The sequence below is a fragment of the Lithobates pipiens genome, unplaced genomic scaffold, assembly GCF_037356315.1.
Source record: "Lithobates pipiens isolate NorthernLeopardFrog02 unplaced genomic scaffold, aLitPip1_a1.2 Scaffold_25, whole genome shotgun sequence".
Taxonomy (NCBI): domain Eukaryota; kingdom Metazoa; phylum Chordata; class Amphibia; order Anura; family Ranidae; genus Lithobates; species Lithobates pipiens.
This window is the reverse complement of record NW_027507787.1, coordinates 88,362,507-88,377,654: the sequence shown is the minus strand read 5'-3', so window position 1 is coordinate 88,377,654 and position 15,148 is coordinate 88,362,507. Positions and strand designations below refer to the sequence as shown.

The following is a 15,148-nucleotide window of genomic DNA, read 5'->3' as shown; positions in this document are numbered from 1 at the left end:
TTGATGTGAAAGATTCGACCATCTCTTCTCACAAAAGTTTTTTCCCCATGTGAAAGAAAATGACTATCCTTCAAATGTAAGAGAAGGTGTAAGGCCTATGTCCATTAAATATCCTTCACCCTACCTGGTCTGTCTTTCATACGACTAGGGGAATCACAATCTTAAAGCGGTTTTGTACAGAAAATTGCAAGTTCATCTTATTCAAATGGCTTTGGAACATAGATGCAGTTATGACCATTGAAATAAAATAATATGCAGTATTTACCTTTTATTTTTAATGTTTATACCGACTTCCGGGCTCTCCTCCCATGGGAGTAGGCGTGTTTATCGGCTTCGCAATGGTTCCTGGGAACTTTTTTAGCTATTTCCCAGGAATCAGTGGGGGACACAGTCATGACGAAATCTTGTGAGATTTCGGAAGGAGGACGGCGGTCATGTGACGAGGGCATGTCCGAAATTGCCATTTTGAAAGTGGGCAGGCAGCTCTATCTGCCATTACCACTATAGAACATGAGGCAAGAGGAAGGAAAACAAAGAGGACACTCAATGATCATGTGCGAGATGGAGCGGTGGATGCTGGGAGCTCAGCATCATCGCATCCAGGAAGTAAATGCCTGTGGGCTTCAAACGCCCACAGTGAAAATGGAAACCGCCGGACTGCTTTTTTAAAAGTTTTCCTTAGCAATGAAATCGTCACACCGGGGGTTAAAAAGACGCCGATCGTGACTGCAAAGACACCGTAGGAATCGCCCACCAGTGACACAGGTAAAAAAAAAAAAAACGGCAGCGGAATCCCGCTTTAATATTGGCAGGTCTTCTGAAAATGACCCTAGGGGCCTCCGGAAGGACTGCTTCAGGAAAGGCCAATGTTTGTGTATAGTCTTTTTGATGGCTCAGTGTTGGTCATTGAATCTGGAGATAAACATAGTTTCCCCAGGCTTATCTGACTGCTTTTTCTGCCTAGCCATACCCAAATCATTATGGCAACGATCAACTGCCTTTTGGATATGTGCCTTATCATAGCCTTTTTCTAGAAACTTGATGGTGAGTACCTCCGCCTGCTCTAGATAATCAGAAGTACTAGAGCAATTTCTACAAAGCCTAAAAAATGGCTAAAGGGAATATTATCCTTCCACCTTCACTGCTGACAACTATTCTTATGTAGGTAGGAATTCCCAACAGTTTCCTTGAAGTGTGTTTTTGAGTTTATCCTACCCCCTCTACCCCCCTCCCCCATCCCAAGACATCTCTGGGTTTAGAAAGACTATGGAGCTGGCCTCCACCACATGCATGAATTTGATTCCATACTTGTTTATCTCTGAGTTTGTTTCATACTACAATTCAGTCTCCAATGGGCAGTCCCAGATGATGAGCACATCATCAATATATTTTTTAATATATATAGATTTATTGGTTGCCATTTTATCCCATCTTGCTGTTATTAGGCAATCCTGTGCTAGCCTCTCATGGATTAGTCCCTTAAGGACTGGGGAGGTAATTAACTTTACAATCCTATTTATTGCATTGTAGGGTTTGAGTTGTAGTGACCTGAGGAAGTGACGTGTTCAACCCAGTGACGTGTTCCTCTTCCTGTGTGTCAGAGTCCCATTGTCATCTGTGCATAGGAATACATAGTAGGTCCCTGTGAATGGATCTAGCGATTCCATTGAGGGATATTGACCTGTCCATTGGAGCTTCAGGGATCATCTGTGCTGATCCAGAAGAGGGGGCTGAGAATATCTTAAAAGTGCCTGCATATTTTCTATCGTTTTAACTTAAGTGCATTGGATTTGTTGTTTTTAAATTATATATAATATATAAGTTACACTAGGGTGGATATTCGCTCTCTCTATATTTTTATCCTACTTTAACCACCTCCATTCTGGGCCAATCCAGACATTTCTCTCATACAGTACATGTAAAAATCACCCTATTTTTGCTAGAAAATTACTTAGAATCCACAAGCATTATATATGTTTAAAAAAAAAAGTGCGGGTTTACTCTCGGTGTAAAACAAAAAGACCTGCAAGGCAAAGGCATAATGAGCTAGTAAGCAGCGCATATTAGCTCATTATGAAATACTTGAGGCGCCGGTATCTCGCCCAATCTACGCCGAGGGAGTTGACATGTTGCCTCGGCGTGTCTTCCGGGTATCGTGGCTCCGGCGCTGCGAGTGGCTGAAGCCGCGTTATGTCACTCCCGCACATGTACGCAGGAGTCTTTTTCCGGACCTTCAGCTGGGTCTTAAACATGCATGCGCCGTAAATTTTGGAATCAAGTGGGTAAGGAATGTGATATGGGGACAGATGCGCTGTTAGCCTCAATAACGTTAATATTAAACGAAGGGAAAGATAAAAAAGAGAAAATAAACTGTGTTCCAGCTATAGGCCTATAACGATATTAAATGCGGATCCCAAACTCTATGCTAGTGTTCTAGCAAATAGACTGAAGGAGAGGATGAGTGCGCTGGTCCACCCAGACCAGACAGAATTCATATCAGGCGGGGAGGGCCAGGACAATGGAGTCCGGGCCTTGATGCTGATACAGGCAGTTAAGAATGAAGGAAGCCCCAGTCTATTCCTGTCAATAGATGCTGAAAAAGCTTTTGACAGGGTTGACTGGGGCTTTATGTGGAAAGTTCTGGAGATGATGGGGATTGGACCTAGGATAATTAGTTGGATTAAAGCATTGTATAGGGGCCCTCAAACAATGTTGAAGGTAAATGGGCACACATCCTCCCCTTTTAGGATGAGAAATGGAACAAGGCAGGGTTGCCCTCAGTCCCTCTTGTTGTTCATACTAACATTGGAACCTTTATTGGCTCATATAAGGAATAGTCTGGACATAAGGGGGATAAGAGTGGGACAAGATGAACATAAATTGGCAGCCTTTGCAGATGATGTGCTCCTATTCATTGCACATCCTAGGACAACGCTCCCTAACTTATTGCGAGTTCTGGAAAAGTATGGCGAGATCTCTAATCTTAAAATAAATCCCACAAAGTCGGAAGTATTGAATATTAATATAAATAAGACAGAAGAAGAGAGATTAGGAAAGGAATTCCACTTTAGCTGGAAACGGGATATAAAGTACTTGGGGATTAGACTAATGGATACCTTGAGGAAAATATATTTAATAAATGATATCCCGTTGTTAGATGAGATAAGGAGAAAAAAAAAAAATGTCAACATCCCCACTCTTGTGGTTTGGCCGTATTAATGCGATAAAAATGATAATATCTCCTAAAATCCTCTATAAATTTCAAATGCTTCCATTAAAGATCCCACAATCGTTTTTTATAACATTAAAAAGGTATCATCTCCAGATATATATGGCATAATAAAAGACCACGCATCTCAGTAAGATAAGTAAGTAAGATAAAGGAGGTTTGGCTGTCCCTGATTTAAAAAAATATTATTATGCGTTGGTAATGTCACGTTTAGTTGAATGGACAAGGGAGAATAATGAAAAAAGATGGAGGGATATAGAATTTACTATGAGTAGTACACATTTGGGTCACATGGTATGGAATCCACCACATTTTAGGGAATTAGGACCTGATACACATGAAATCACTCATATCACATTGAAAATATGGGATAGAATACATACAAAAAAATGGAAATACAATTCCCCACTAATTCATTTGAAAGATAATTTTTTTTTGCACCCGGGATGAGGGAGGTTGGGGGAAATTGGATAAAAAAACATGTCCAAGTGAAGGACATATTAGAAAAAGGAAAAATATGCACTTTTCAGACTTTGCAAGGGGATAAAGAAAGGTGGAAACTTGATACATAGAGGTACAATCATGTGAACAAATTGGTGGAAAAACTACCCAATCCAATCCGATCGGAAAAGGAATACACGGAAATGGAAAAGATGATAGTAAAGGGGAATACAAAAAACAGTATTGCTCAAATATATAAAATTGTGTTGAAGGAGGAGAATGGGGAGGATCCTCCATGTATCAAGAAATGGGAAAGGGAAATAGGCACGAGGTGTATGAGTGTTAGATCAGGTAAAATATGGAGAATGACACATGAAACGGCACCGGATACTAGGATGACAGAAATAAATTACAAATGCCTAGTGAGATGGTATCTCACCCTGGACAGATTGAGTAGATATCAATCTGAAACTTCATCAGAATGCTGGAGAGGATGTAAAATGGAAGGCACAATTTTTCATATATGGTGGGAATGTCTCACCATAAAAGAGTATTGGATAAGGATTATAGCATTGATAAAAGTGATAATGGGGGAGTCTGTACCTCTTGACCCATGGGTCTGCCTGTTCCACGGGATGGACAGACCGATGGGGCTATATAAAGCTTCATTGGTTCCAATTTTATTAAATTCAGCTAAGGGATTGATTCCAAAAAACTGGCAGAAACCAGAAAGCCCAAAGATAAGTAAGTGGATAAATGGAATAAATTATATTAAAAAAATAGAGAGGGAGCAAGATAAAGAGAGGAAGGGGGAAAAGGAAGTGGATAGGGAAGATAAATGGAAGGGATGGGATCGTTTTAAAAACTCATGGAGATATGTGTGGGAGATAACCCAAGAGAATCAGAGCTGAAAAGAGCTTATAGGGAAAGAGGAAGGATCAATTAGGTAAACTTGTAATAAAAGGGGAACGTGCATGGAGTTGGGGGGGGGGGGTGTGGGGACAGGCAAGGGTTTTCGAGGGGACTGTTGATGTATTAGTGATGTAATGTTGATGTAATATGTTAGACCCCTTTCTGTTTCTGTTTTTAAATGTGGAAAATGGAAAATTTAAATAAAGAATAAAAAAAAACATGCATGCGCCGCATGACGTCAGCGGCTGCATTAAACGTAAATATCTGCTAAACCATACAGGTTTAGGAGATATTAATTTTACCTACAGGTAAGCCTAATTATAGGCTTACCTGTAGGTAAAAGTAAAAAAATAAACTATACAACCGCTTTTAGCAGATGCCCTGGAAAATAAAATGTTGGGCGTTTACATTTTTTATGTAGCACAATATTTGCGCACTGATTTATCACACACAAAGTTTCAGGACAAAACACACTTTGGGTATCATAGTGTGTTTAATGACTTTTAGTACATGCAATTTGTGGTAAAATATAAAAGATGATGTTACGCCGAGTACCTAAAAATCTCCATAGGCGCTGCTTTAAAAGCCATTACAGTTTACCAGTTTAGATTTAGAAACTAGAGGTCTTGGTGCTAGAATTTTTCTGATTCAGAATGGTCAAAGAACCTGTCACTTTGTTCTGATCCTGAATGTTCAAATGAACTTGTCACTGTGTCCTGATCCTGAAAAGTCAAAGAACCTGTCACTTTGTCCTGAACCTGAATAGTCAAAGTGGCAGGCTCTCTATGTAAAACTGACTGTGGCAGGTTGTACTCACCGGAATTCCCATCCATAAAGTGACACCGTTAGAGAAAACATACAAACTTTTTCCATATGAAGTCGTTGTAAACAAACTCACTGCAAGACATATGACGCCCAAAGGGAACTGAGAGACCTACAGTGATAAAGAAGAGAGTATTATGGTTTAATAAATATAGTTTAAGACATTTTCATTTACAATCATTTTTATTGAAGAATTCAAAAGATACAAGGTTCAATCAATATTGCAAGGTGACATTTGAACAGTGTAAAGATAGAATTGCATAAGGTAGAAGCATAGATCTAAAAAAAAAGCACGATCCAGCTGATCCACCGCAGTGTCAGCAGGCAGGAATATCTCGGAGATATTCCAGAAACAAGCAATGGCACAGCGGGCCCCGGAGAGAGGCAAGATGGAGCCAGTCCATACGGATGGAGATTTCAGTGAGGACTCTCAATCTGCTACAGAGGATAACGGTAGGAGATCCACACGACCCGACCATCCCCTCACATATGCAGACATGTCAGGCTTTGCAGCCGTCATTAAGGCATCATTTTCGGCAGCCATCACAGACCTGAAAACGAACTTGCTGGTGCTCACTGAAAAGTTGGCCACAGCGGAAACTGCAGGGAAGCTCAGAGACAAAGCAATACTCAGGCTGGACAATGTCACCTCCACACATGCACAGCACTTTATTGAGTTAAACAGGCATATGGAGGACCTTGATAACAGGGGGAGAAGGAACAATATTAGAGTCCGAGGCATACCGGAGTCTGTAACCGCAGAGCAGATAATGCCTGCCCTCCAGAGGGGTTTTAACAGCGTGTTAGAGAGACCGGAGGAATCCGCCATTGAATTTGTTAGGGCCCACAGAGCTCTTCAAGCCAGAGGCCCTGATACTATGCCCCCTCGTGACATAATCTGCTGTCTGCAGAATTTTTCCCTGAAGGAAGAAATTATGTTCAAAGCACGCAGAAATGACCAGATTGTGTTTAATGGTGAGGTGAGAACATAAAACTTTTCCAAGATCTCTCGCAGATAACACAAAAAAATGGCAGAGCCCTGCACCCTCTATTGGATGTGCTCAGGGCAAGAGAACTCCGTTACACCTGGCGCTTCCCCTTTGCCCTCTTGGTATCACATAATGGCAAGCAATACACACTCCGCACACCAAGTGACCTCAACCCTCTTGAGGGAGCTGAAAAAAGGTAAGCCGAAGATTGTCTTCCTGCAGGAGACTCATTTTAAGACAAACCAGGTCCCTAGGCTCACCGACTCCTACTTCACAGAAGCACACCACTCAACTAATGACTCCTCTAAATCAAAGGGGGTCTCCATATTACTGAGTAGGGGAGCCTCCTTCGTGCTCAGAGACAAAATAGTGGACCCGGGCGGGAGGTTTATCTTTCTTAAAGGGACCCTCGCAGGTGTACCTACCACACTGGCAAATGTATACTTCCCCAATACCTCCCATTTAACATTCTGTAGAATGCTGGTGAGGAAGCTTGAGAGCTTTGGGGCAGGTCGTCTAATTTTGGGGGGAGACTTTAATATCCCACTTGACCCTTTACTGGACACATCCTCGGGTAGAACGTTTGTCTCCTTCCAGACCCTAAAGACAATAAAAACCCTTCTCCACTCTTTAGACCTAGTAGACACATGGTGATACCTACACCCAGCTGACAAAGATTTTTCCTTTTACTCGATCCCTCATGATCGTTACTCGAGGATCGACTACTTGTTTGTCTCCCAAAGGGACCTGCACACAGTGTTGGATTCCCACATAGGGATTCAATCCATCTCCGACCATGCCCCGGTATCGGTCAATCTTAGTTTAGAAACTAACACCACAGCAACTCCCATGTGGAGATTGAACTCCTCACTACTAACTGACCCATTATTGCTCCCAAAAATTGATGCAGCCCTGAAATAATTTGAACACAATGTAACTCCTGGCATGGATCCTTTATTGAACTGGGAAGCCCACAAATACACCGTTAGGGGGGTACGGATGACACTGAGTGCCCAAAGGAAGAGGAAGTGGGAAAAGGAAGTCCGACAGCTAACCCAAACAATTCGTCGCCTAGAAACCCTTCATAAGCAGTCCTTGTCTGAGCAATCAGCCACAGCGCTTCTAGAGGCCCGGAAGGCCCTTAAACAGCTACTTGAATCAAAAACCAAGAGAATTCTATTCTTACGGAAAAAGGTGTACTATGAGCAATGGGACAAAGCGGGACACATGCTTGCTAGAGCCCTGAGAGACCTCACGACTAAAACTAACATCCCAGGTATCCAGAATAAGGAAGGTCATATAGACAGGACGACTGATAAAATAGCTCAACACTTCCAAGAATACTACACTAAACTCTATTACCTCCCTCCACAGCACAAACCCCCTGACCTAGGGAGCGACAGACTACAAGCGATATGGGAATACCTGAGGGACTCAGACCTCCCCTCACTTACAACGGAGGATTCTACTGCTCTTGACACCCGATAGACCAAGCAGAAATCAGACTAGCTATTAAGGAACTTAAAACGGGCAAAAGTCTGGGTCCAGATGGGTACACAGCCATATATTACAAGACATTTATGGACACCTTGACCCCACACCTTCATAACGCTTTGAACTGCTTGACAGGGGGAGGGAGGGTCCCCCCTGACTTTCTATCTGCATACATCGCAGTTATCCCAAAACCGGACAAAGACCCGGCACACTGCACTAGTTATAGGCCAATCTTGCTGCTAAACTTAGATATCAAGATATTGGCGAAGATAATTGCAACAAGACTGTCGCCCCTTCTCAATAAGCTGATTGGACCAAACCAGGCGGGTTTTATGCCTGGCAGAGAAGCCAGGGACAATGTCACCAAGGCCTTGGATCTGATACATTCTGCCCATGAGCGAAAAATCGAGGGCCTTCTCCTGTCAACTGATGCAGAGAAGGCCTTCGATAGAGTAGCCTGGGATTACATGTTCGAGACTTGCAGACATATAGGAATTGTGACCCGGCATGTTAAATTGGATAGCGTCTCTGTACCAAAACCCCTCAGCCAGACTCAAGATAAACGGAACACTGTCCGGCAGGGTAAGCATAAATAATGGCACTAGACAGGGCTGTCCCCTGTCCCCTCTACTATTCATCATCTCACTTGAACCCTTCATCAGGAGAGTCATGGCCAACAGATCGGTGAGAGGTTTCGTGGTTGAGGGGAAGGAGTTCAAGGTGGCTGCTTACGCCGATGACCTCCTGTTTTTCGTAACCTACCCACACATATCTGTACCATCCCTTTTGAAGGAGTTTGCAACATACGGCTACATCTCTAACCTTAAGATAAATTATTCCAAGTCAGAAGCAATGAACATCACACGGCCAGCTCCGAAATTAAAGAACACAATGGAGAATAGCACCCTTAAGTGCGTCACACATGCCATTAAATATTTGGGGGTATGGCTGACTCCCAAGGTGGACTCCATCTTCACCCGCAATTTTGTGCCCCTCCTTCAATCCATAGAGAGAGACTTGCAACGCTGGCATGCCAGGCTCTTTTCCTGGTTTGGCAGGGCGGCAATTTGTAAAATGAATATCCTGCCTAAAGTCCTATATTTAATTTGCACTCTACCCGTTAAAATTCCCCAAAGCTTTTTCAGATCCATTCAGGCCATCCTACTGAAATTTTTATGGGCACGTAAAGTGCCTCGTATCAAGTTTTCTCTATTAATGAGGCCTAAGAACCTGGGAGGACTAGGGGTGCCAAATTTCAGGAACTACTACCATGCCACCCATATTGCGAGAATTATGGATTGGCACTGTCATTCTGACTTGAAAGACTGGGTGTTGCTAGAAAGGGACTCCGTTCCGATGCCCCTACTTTTCTCCCTATGGATTCCAAAGTCCACGTACCCTTCGCAATTAAAAAAAACATCCCCTAATAGGGACAACTTTGGAAATTTTCCACCTGTTATCTAAACAGGACAAGCTCTCCTCACCCCGGGGTCCACTCACACCACTACAAAATAACCCCGACTTTGTCCCAGGAATGGGGAACCAACTACTACGACCTACCAACAAACACCTCCCGCTCCTAGCACTTCATTGCTTCAACAATAGACTAATGAAAGACTTCACAGACCAATGACATACCCACCTTGCCCATGTGGACATATTTCCAGATACGTTCATTTGTTAATAAGCCCCCCCGCAGGGACCTCTTTACTAGAGACCTTACGGAGTTGGAGTCGGTGTGCCTTAAAAGGGATAGGGTATTGAAAACTACCTCTACAGCTTATGAGTGGCTGTAACACCTAAAAGAATTGACGAGCGATCGGTTTAGAGAGAGATGGTCGGATGATCTGAACATAGACATCACAAATGCCCACTGGAAGAGGGCCTGTATACTAGCCCATAAATGCTCCATCAGTACAAGATTGCAGGAGACAGCATATAAGGTACTTACTAGATGGTATGTAACACCTGCTAAAACTCACAAATGATACCCTCAGTCGAGTGACTTATGTTGGCGTTGTCACAAAGATAGGGGTACTCTGTTACATATTTGGTGGATGTGTGACCGAATAAGACCATACTGGAATGGTGTGACGGGGCTGGTGCTTTGGATCACAGAGACCAAGCTTACCTTAGATGCAGTGTGCTGCCTACTTCACATTTCCAACTCTTTTTTGAAGAAGTACAAAAACTCCTTATCTAGGCACCTGATAAATGCAGCCAGGTCGCTTATCCCTCTATATTGGAAAACCACGCGCACCCCCTCCTTGAAAGAATGGCTGCACAAGATCTCTTCCATTTGTGAAATGGAGGACACTAAGGCACAATCAGAAGAAAACATTGAACGCTACCATAAGACTTGGTCTCCCTGGTTCGAGTACCGGCTCTCTCAGGAGTACAAGACAATGGTCATGTGATCTAGTTACTGTTAAGTGGAAATGAACAGTCACTGTTGACTGGATGGAAGACCTAGCACTACATGCTGCACCTTACATGCTGCACAGAGCAACATTTATGCACTGGATTTCTCGCTTTCCCTCCTACTGTTTTCACCTTCCTTCTTTTCTTTTCTGTTTCTTCTTTTCTGAATTTCCCACATTATATGAAGTACGGACCCTACCCGTAGGTCGAGGTTAGCTACAATTTATACAGCATTAAAGTTGTTATGTTGTATACTTTATATCCGATCTGCGCACCTGTGCAGGGTCGGGCCGGAGGATAATTATTTCTCATTGCATAGCTAGATGTATTCACTAGCTCATGGCTCGCTACCTTTAACTACTATGTGATTTATATACCCGTCTGTACTTATCTCTTGTACTGTTATTATTCTCTAATAAATTCCTTTAAATGCAAAAAAAAAAAAAAAGCTCAAGTTTTGATAATACAAAGAAGGCCAGTTATTGGTTGGGAACATTGCCATTTAGCAGCATGGAGCACATGGAAGGGTGATGTATTTTATACAAAAACAAAGAAAAATTCCTAGCTCAACTTAGCAACCAGCCCGCAACAAACTGTATCGTCCTGTCTAACAGTACATGTTAAAAACAAGAGTTTAGTTTGCACACATATTTAAATGCAGGTACAGCACCCTGAAATCTGGGTCAAGGTTTATTAAAGTTTAGGGTTGGGTGACTCATATAATATAATAAATAACTATAAATAAAATTATAACAAATAATAATATAACAATAATAAAAATTATTTAATAATGTAATCAAATCAAAAACACTGAAATTTGCTCAGTTGCAGAATTGTCACTGTCATTACTTTTCAGTATTTGATGACGGATCTCCCCACAAATCGCTATCGCTCAATTCTGCGAGTGATTCCAATTTATTATCGCTGTATTCTAGCTGGTCTAAAATCATTGTTGATAGAAAGGGACAGTTTTGGTTGCTTTGGACAATCTCCAGTTTCCAGGCATAAAGAACAGTTTTTATAATATAAAACTGCATGCAGGACACTGGGCAGACCACTAGGGACAAAGGGGATGTGAAATAATTACATACAGCAATGTAATCTGTAAGATTACATTATACTGTATGTATACTGTGTGTTTCAATTTTTGAATTTGGCGCCGATCTCCGTCCCCGTGCGTCGCAACGCCCCGTGATGAATCGAGTGGAGGACTAGCCACTCGTATAGCGAGGGGACATCACTGGATCCAAGGGAGAAGGTAAATAAACGTCCTCCTGGATCCAGAGATGCGGTTCTGAGTCTGGCTCGGGGTTACCGCTTTTGGTATAAAACTTCCACCCCGAGCCAGACTCGGTAATACCGCTAGGGGGGTTAATGGGGCCCTAAAAACAGGATAGCTATGCAGTGTCAGGCCGCGTACACACGCGGGGATTGTTCGCTCAACTTTGTTTGTCAAACAGTTTCAGCGGACAGTCCGCTCAAACTTAGCATGGACGGACTTGCCCACACACGATGAACGAACAGTCCGCTGAAACCGTGCGCGATGACGTGAACGGCACGTACGACGGGACTAGAAAACGACGTCCTATACACTGCAATGCAACCTTCGGCGTGTAAATCCTTTCTGAGCATGCGCGGAACTTAGTTTGACGAACAAGCCTACACACGAGGGGACTGTTCGCTGAAACAAAGTTTCAGCGGACAGTTTTTCGGAAATTCCAAAAAACTTTGTTCAGCAGACTGTTCGCTGAAACTGTCCGCTGAAAGCCCACACACGAGCGGACTGTCCGCTGAAACACTGTTCAGCGGACAAAGTTGAGCGAACAGTCCCCGCGTGTGTACGCGGCCTCAGGCTTACTTTAGTTTGTTCTTTATTTTCCTCCATACAGGTGCATTGTATTCTAGAAGTGGATATTTCCTTGTTCACACAGCATTCTGACAAGTAGTGGCCATTTATAAGAAAAAAATACAAGCTATTCCAACTCCTCCCTATGACTAGGGTTATGTAAAAAAGCAAACCCGTACAACCTTATGAGCAGATTGTCATTCAACTGTATGAGAGCTTAAGGCCTGGTTCACATCTATGCATGCAGTAACACACTACAGTCCATTTAACATGGTTTTCTATGGATGTCGTTCATTTTATGGAAAGGGTCAGGTTTTTTGTCTGTTTTTTGGTTCCATAGACTTCATTAGTTTAAAGATGTTATTGAAAAACTCAAAATGCACCCTTACATGCCACATTTGGCATGTCATTTTTTTGGGGGGGGAGTGGCGGCTTTGTTAGCAGTGGGATTTCCTGTCCCACTTTCTCCTTCCCCCAGGGACTGCCAAGGCGACTACTCTTTTCGCCTTAGGCGGCCCCTCCCATTAGGCGATCTCCTGGGACATGCGACAGGTCCCTGGAGATCGCTTGTGGGGCTCCCGGAGCGCAGCGCGACTCGCACATGCGCCATACGTACCCGGCCGTGAAGCCGAAAGCTGTCACGGCCGGGTGACCAGAGTGGCAATGGAGGCGCCGGCAGAGAGGAGTGACGCTCCGTTCGGCCGCATCACTGGACCGTGGAACAGGTAAGTGTCTGTTTATTAACCACGGAAGAATTTACCCCCTTCCTGACCAGAGCACTTTTTGCGATTCACCACTGTGTCGCTTTAAGTGACAATTGCGCAGTGGTGTGACGTGTCTCCCAAACAAAATTGGCCTTTTTCCGAAGCGCGGAGTAGCTTCCACCCGGCGCTCGTAGTATCTATTACTACGGCCTGGCAGTTTGACATTTCAGTTTGATGTCACTTCCTGTTGTCTCTCTCACATTGCGCCCAGGAGAGAGGAAACAGGAAGTATGAGAGGAGCGAACCTCTCCATTGCTGCTGCCAGTGCCCACACAGTAGGAGAGGACACCACACAGCAAGCTAAGTACCGCTGTGCATCTCCCACGGAGAACGGGGGTTCGATGTGACACAGGCAAGGCTGCATTTGGTGGACACAGGCTGCATTTGGTGGGACACAGGCTGGCTGCATTTGGTGGGACACAGGCTGGCTGCATTTGGTGGGATACAGGCTGGCTGTATTTAGTGGGACACAGGCTGGCTACATTTGGTGGGACACAGACAGGCTTCATTTGTTGGGACACAAACAGGCTGCATTTGGTGGGACACAGGCTGCATGTAAGGACAGACTCCGCTGGGGACACCTGATGGCATCTGGCGATGTGGCTAGTGACACGCTCAGGGCTCCCACTGATTCTGCATTATGGTGAGTTGAATGATTTAATTTTATATTACAATGTAATAATATAAATAATGCGCTTCAATCATCCTGACACCATAACAACCATGGTGGCGGAATGATTGAAGTGATAACACCAGGTGTTTGGATTATCTTTATCTGCTTGTTAAACTTTCTAGAATACACATATTTCTATTATTGTGTAGGATCTGGGCCTGCTGTCCCTCCATCTCTCTCTCACTCTCCCTCCATCCCTCGTTCATCTCAGATGCTAACCACACCACCTTAGAGCCATACCCACTATTTTGCTGAAACCACACCCATTTTCACTAAGTGGGAGGGGTCAAAATGTAAGGGTGGGGTCTGGCACCCCCCATCCTAAAACTTCATCAGCCACCACTGGAAAGGAGTGGAAGATCTTTAGGACACAGGGATGGAAAAGTGGTGGATGCACAGCACTGAGGAATGAGGCAAGGTCAGATGGAGGGTTATTCATACTGAGCACAGAATTACAGAGCAGCCCAAGACAGATATTTAAGATGGAGTACTAACCCAAAAAAGACAGTGTTAAAAACATAGGAAGGAAACACAGAAATGCAGCAGAGAAGTACTGTAATTAAAGCAACAAAGAACACAGGAACATACAGGTTACATGTGAATTCAGAGAGGGAAATTCAAAGCAGGCCATGAATAGTGGTGATTGGCACTCTTTCTGACTAATAAGGAAGCTCAGGAGGTGAGATGGACAGGTCAAGCTTGACTTTTTACAGGGAGTGTAAAAATATGCATATACATTTACCATCCCATATCCTTGGAGCTATCTGCTTGTGCATCTTTTTTTCACCATGTGCTCAGTTCAAGCTGTTGAGATATTTGGCAAAGCCTAATTTATTTATTTTTTAACCACTTCCTTCCCTGCCTATTGTCATATGACGTCCGCAGATGGGCCCCCCATCCTGGGCGGGAGTTATATGATGTCTTCGGCTTCCCGGCGGTATAAGGGGCGCACGCGTGTGCACTCCCGCCGATTCACAGAGGAGCCAATGCGCTAGCCCAGCGGCTGTGATGTCCGCTGGGCACCTGTGATTACTCGTGACAGAGCAGAAACGTGGATCTGTGTGTGTAAACACACAAATCCACATCCTGTCAGGGGAGAGGAGAGAGATTGTGTGTTCCTTGTGTATAGGAACACTGATCGGTCTCCTCCCCTAGTCAGTCCCCTCCCCCCACAGTTAGAATCACTCCCTAGGTAACACATTTAACCATTTGATCACCTCCTAGTGTTAACACCTTCCCTGCCAGTGACATTTATACAGTAATCAGTGCATTTTATAGCACTAATCGCTGTCAATGGTCCCAAAATACTGTCAAAAGTGTCCAATCTGTCCGCCGCAATATCACAGTCATGATAAAAATCGCAGATCCCCATCATTACTAGTAAAAAAAAAATAATAAAAATGCCATAAATCTATCCCCTATTTTGCAGGCGCTATAACTTTTGCTCAAAACAATTAATATATGCTTATTGCATTTTTTTTAACCAAAAAATATGTAAAAGAATACATATCGGCCTAAACTGAGGAAAAATGTGTTTTTAAAATCTGGATATATATT

At 43.6% G+C, this 15,148-nt stretch overlaps 1 protein-coding gene across 2 annotated transcripts in view; it reads right to left on the bottom strand.

Annotated features, from left to right (window-relative positions):
- LOC143930367 (uncharacterized) overlaps positions 1-15,148 on the bottom strand; it is an 87,971-nt gene that overhangs the window by 62,088 nt on the left and 10,735 nt on the right. For both annotated transcript variants that reach the window (XM_077454641.1, XM_077454642.1), the window contains exon 3: positions 5,400-5,516. In XM_077454641.1, the coding sequence (XP_077310767.1) occupies positions 5,400-5,516 (117 nt within the window). The remainder of the gene's footprint in view (positions 1-5,399; positions 5,517-15,148) is intronic.